General features: G+C 38.0%; 1 protein-coding gene across 2 annotated transcripts in view; it reads right to left on the bottom strand.

Moving 5' to 3' along the window:
- Positions 1-1,389: 1,389 nt before the first annotated feature.
- Positions 1,390-5,281, bottom strand: part of abat (4-aminobutyrate aminotransferase) — a 33,388-nt gene continuing 29,496 nt past the window's right edge. For both annotated transcript variants that reach the window (XM_034309896.2, XM_034309897.2), the window contains exon 16: positions 1,390-4,232. In XM_034309896.2, coding sequence (XP_034165787.1) covers positions 4,111-4,232 — 122 coding nt within the window. In that variant the 3' untranslated portion in view covers positions 1,390-4,110. The remainder of the gene's footprint in view (positions 4,233-5,281) is intronic.

Here is a 5,281-nt window from a genome sequence, read left to right as displayed (position 1 = left end):
TATTGACTTAAAGATTTCATTTCAAGAACCTCAACACACGTTATCTTACAATTCTTATCTCAGAAAGTGCTAGCCGTTATCTCATCATGCTAACTGATCCATGGTGGCTTTCATTTACTGTTAAATGTTACCTTATACCACAGCACTGCTGAATTCTTCAATCTGACTGAACTATTTTTCATTATCAGCAGCTTTGACAGTAATTCCGGCTGTAACTTCAAGTTAATATTACGTTATTGTTTCTATAGTAACAGTTCGTTCAGAGGGATTTATATAGTGGCCGATCTACATAATCTAAAAAGTCTAATAATCCACATGTTTAAAAACCGTGTTGTGATTTAACAAAGAAAAACATGTATAATTGTTGATAGTGACACTTTCTGTTAGGAGACTTAACATTTTATGGAAGGAGTCTCCAGTGTCAGCGCTTTGTAGGAGTTTATGCTTTGTGGTTTCTTGGTAACATGATAAGCTGCATTTTTTTTCTTATTAACTTGAAGAGAAAGAAAAACATGATCGGGAACGACTGTTTACAACTGCTATAACGTAAGTAAGAACATGAATTAAGGTGTCTCAGACATTCCATAATATTAAAAATTGTAATCATGAGCACATTGCTGTGATATAAGAGGAATAAAACACTTTGGGATGTTTTATTCTGTAAAGGATTTGTGTCAAATGTATGCATTTTTTTCATTTTTTAATTGGGAACCAATAAAAAACAAAAAAAACAAAATCAGTGGATTAGACTGAAGCAGCTAAACTGTCACTCCAAACCTCAGTAGCCAACAGGAACCAACCCTTTATTACAGCCTGCTTACTAGAGGATTGTAACTGAAGTGCAAAAGCAAAGTTACAGCGAAGGCCTTATAAAGCTAAAGCGAAGCTTAGTTTGAAAAACAACTCATTTTGTTTTTGAAAGGTTTTTGACACAAATCAATAGCTTTTGTATGCTATGCACTCTTTAGGTTGGGTAATTTCTTAAACCACAGAACAAACTCCTCAGCTGTACTCACCTCCTTTGTCGTGCACACACACACACACACACACACACACACACACACACACACATTTTACCTGGCAATTCAATGGTAGCTCATCAGGAAGGAACACAAGCCAGAGTTGAAATCCAAGGATGACTGAAGCTGCAAAGTACCGGGACATGACCTAGTGCCCCTCACAACAGCTACAATATAAGAAAAAGCTTAACATCAAATAACAGCAGAAATTTCACATTACAGTTTGTAATGTAAAGTCCACTAAACGTCACATCCTGTGCAATACTGATAAACGACTGACTGAAGAAAGCAAGCGTTAACAATACGTTGATGCGTTTACCGGTAACTTGTAGCGTCCTTCTACTTAAAAACAAAAAAAAACAACAAAAAGTCAAAGTCAAAAAATGTCAGATTTATTTCTGAGTACATTTATATTGCTTAGACAATATTTAACCAGGGAATAATTAATTTTATAACCTATTTCACACAGTAGTGTAAACAAACATGGCAATGATCTTTTTCTAATTGTCGTTAGTGGTTAACATAATTCACAACTCTATACGATACTTACTCGGCCAAAAACAGACGGGCACAGAGTCATCGCATATATTGGGATTTTCTTTTTCTCTATCTGAACAGTTTTACGCATTTTCTACATCTGTACACTCCATCTGTCCACTATATTAACAAAAGAAAAAGAAATTTTTTAACTACCTTCATAATACTTTACATGGACAAACGGGACACTGTACAGCATTACCAACATTTATCTGAAAAATAATCTACACATGTAGTTAAGAAGACGTTAATGTCTCACTGATGCGCTTTAGTGACTGATGAAAAAGGTTGATGAATAGCAGTTTTAAATTTCAAAAAAAAAAAACTGGAGGGGAGAGAATTATGTCTGAATGGTGTTCTGTCGTCTGTATCTGTATCGTGCTTTTTTATTCTCTTAAAAAATAATAATAATACGAGCAAGTCCCTAAAACATACGGGCACAAAGTTAAGACACTGAGCAGTTTGGCTTTAGGGCGAATCGCAGGAGAACATGAGCCGGATTTCTGGTCGAAGATTAACCCCTGGTACACGGATTCAACGTTAAAATACCTATTTTTTGGTTTAGGAGATCATTCGCTTGAGCTTAAAGAAGTGTGGTGTGTGACCATGATCCTGGAGTCCACATGTGGTGTGCACACTGTAGTGTTTTCCGCACTCTAAAACCACCTTTCTGTTACAGGAACTTTTCTTGCCCCTGAACTCTTTTTTTTTTTTTTTTTTTTTTTTCCCTCCAAGGAATGTTTCCAATGTAAACAAACAAGGCTGAATTATTATTAGAGAACTTGCTGTACATTCTTAGGAGGGAAAAAAAAAAGAGCATGAAACTGTACCACTGTTTGTACAGCTAGGCCTTTCATACCTTCAGTATGGATACTATGGATCCTTCATCTATAATGTACGTTTAAATCTTATTTAAAGTACTACAGCTAAGTTAAAGATCTAATTATTTATTAAATTAATAAAAAAAGGCACACTTCACTTTCCCTGGTGGATGAAAGACCAAAAATGAAGAATACCACTCCATTGACAAGCAATGGTACAGTTTAATATCTTTTTTCCCCCCAAACACAGAGTGTCGGATCCTTATTTGGACATGTGTATGCTTTACAAAATGGCCGACTCTGTGTGTTTGTATGCTTCTAGTGGCTCGTCACACAAATCTAAAAAGGCTTTTTGTGCGAAATTGTGCTTTGTCCGTGTGTAGCTAATTTAACACTCTCATTAACATTCAAAACAACATACACAACACCACAGCAAGTTCAGTCTCAGCCTCTTGCACGTTCGCTTTGTTGCTCGTCAACTCTTTAGTTCCTCAAAAGGTTCCTGGATGACGATGGAAACGCACCTTACAGCCCCTGCGTGAACTCAGGAAAGGCCTGTTATCTAGCTGACTACAATAAAATATTGTGTTAATACTGATATGATACTGAGTGTGAGGTATTAGAGCCAGTAGTAGCCTGAACAGCTCATCACAGCTGGCGTATTTGGCTATCTCGAAGGATTCCGTGACATTTTATTCCCTATAAAATACTCCAGGATTAGAGTTAGGGTAAACCACACGGCCGTGCTGATATTTCAGCTCTGGTTCTAAAATACCTACAGCGAGAATACCCTACGGAGAGAACGAGAGAGAACCGTCTTTCATTTGTGTTTAGAAAATATGTGAGAAATATTTTCATGCGAAGTTCAATTCCTCTCATGAGCTGTGTGTGAGAGTGTTTGATTAAGAGCTTCCTGTGCTAAAGTAAAGCATTGTGGGAAAGCCTGACCATTTATAAAGTCATTCAATAGCTGGCAATAAGTCAAAAAAAAAATACAAAAACCATAACAATGAAATGATACACACCTAATAATCACAGTGACTCATTCGGATTCTTCTGCGTCGCCCCATCAGTTTAACAAGCTCTGAATTTTTACATGAGGGCTTCTTAGCGTTTACAGAGCCTCGCTTTGCTCTGAGGTAGGAGAGGGGTTATAATCGAGCTTGTCCTGGATTTACAGCTTATTCATGTGCTTAAGTCTGACTCTGAAACTGAGGAAATCCATCATCATGTAAAGGTGCAGTTTGTAATTTTAGTGGTTTTATACTTCTGATAATAATAATAATAATAGAATTTCTTTTATTTACAATTTTCTGGCCCAGAAATGAGCTCCTGCTGAACCTATATATAAATGTGTGTGTGTGTGTGTGTGTGTGTGTTTATCCAACCATCGTGCTGCTTTAAAAAAATCTTTACATATAAAACAGACAACTGTGTGATTTACTCCTTTAACGCTGACGACTGGCGCATCAATCCCTAGGACCACACGTGTTTTTGTAAATGAAACTTGAGTGTACTGATACTGATCCACGGTAATACTCCGGATCTCATTGTGCTCTTTACATTGAGAGATATAGTGACTGAAATTAAACAAATAATTAAAAAGTGAAGTAGAAGGTTAGAAAAAAAGAAAAAAAGGTGAGTGGGAGACTGTGAAGGGGAGGAACCGCCTGCTTCGGGGGGTTTGGACCATTGTGCTTGTTCTCCTCTGCTTCTTGAAGCTCCACGACTCTTTATTTGTACTCGGAAAGCACGTCGTTGAAGATGTTGAGGAACTGATGAGCGTGGTACTCTTTGAAGACGAGAGCGGGACGGAAGCGGATGGATTTTTCGCCGCAGCCGCCCAGGAGAACGCCTGAGGAGAGAACCGGGGTGCGAGGAGAGCTGACATTACAGAACATTCTGGCATAAAACTAGCATTTAATGATACTTGTCATGTCACGTAGCATTCTGTAGCATAGCATTGCATCTCCCTGCTTCAGTGTTAACGCAGTAATTTCTGTCACTTCACACAAGCAAAGGTTAATGATAAAGAACTTACTGCAATTGTACTGTTTTCAGAAAAACGTGATTACTGAAATTAGATTATTATTAAATAGGTTACTTTTGTCTAATTATATATCGATTAAAGACATTGAACCTCATTCATCAATATTTTAGTAAAGTTGTGTGTAAAGTCATTTGCATGCAGTGACGTCCACAAACCTCCATATATTATTCTACACTGTTCACTTTATTAGGAACACCTGTACACCTGCACATTCATGCAGTTATCTAATCAGCCAATCATACTGCAGCAGCACACTGCGTATAATCATGCAGATCCAGATCAAGAGCATTGGGTAATGTTCACATCAAAACATCAGCATGAAGAAAAAGTCTGATCTCTGTGACTTGGATCGGGGCATGGGTGTTGATACCAGATGGGCTGGTTTGAGTTTTTTAATAACCTTCTGATCTCCTGGGATTTTCACACACAGCAGTCTCTTGAGTTTACACAGAATGGTGCGAAAAACAAAAACCATCCTGTGAGCAAAGGATCTGCAGGCTGAAGCACCTTGTTGATGAGAGAGATCAGAGGAGAATGATCAGACTGGTCTGAGCTGACAGGAAGGATATATAATCACTCTTTACATCTGTGGTGAGCAGAAAAGCATCTCAGAATGCATAAAACATTAAACCTTGAGGTGGATGAGTTACAACAGCAGAAGACCACATCAGGTTCCTCTCCCGTCCGCCAAAGAACAGAATTCACCCTGTTTTTTTTTTCTTTCTAATCTTCAGCTGTCCAGTTTGGGTGAGTCTGTGCCCATGATAGCCTCCGATTGCTGTTCTCATTCCTGGCTCATCACACAACTTTCTATACAAAGATTAACCAGAGTAATAAGTGAAGTGTGGTTCAGC

The sequence above is a fragment of the Pangasianodon hypophthalmus genome, chromosome 13 (assembly GCF_027358585.1).
Source record: "Pangasianodon hypophthalmus isolate fPanHyp1 chromosome 13, fPanHyp1.pri, whole genome shotgun sequence".
In the NCBI taxonomy this organism is placed as follows: Eukaryota; Metazoa; Chordata; class Actinopteri; order Siluriformes; family Pangasiidae; genus Pangasianodon; species Pangasianodon hypophthalmus.
This window is presented reverse-complemented; position numbering and strand designations above follow the sequence as displayed.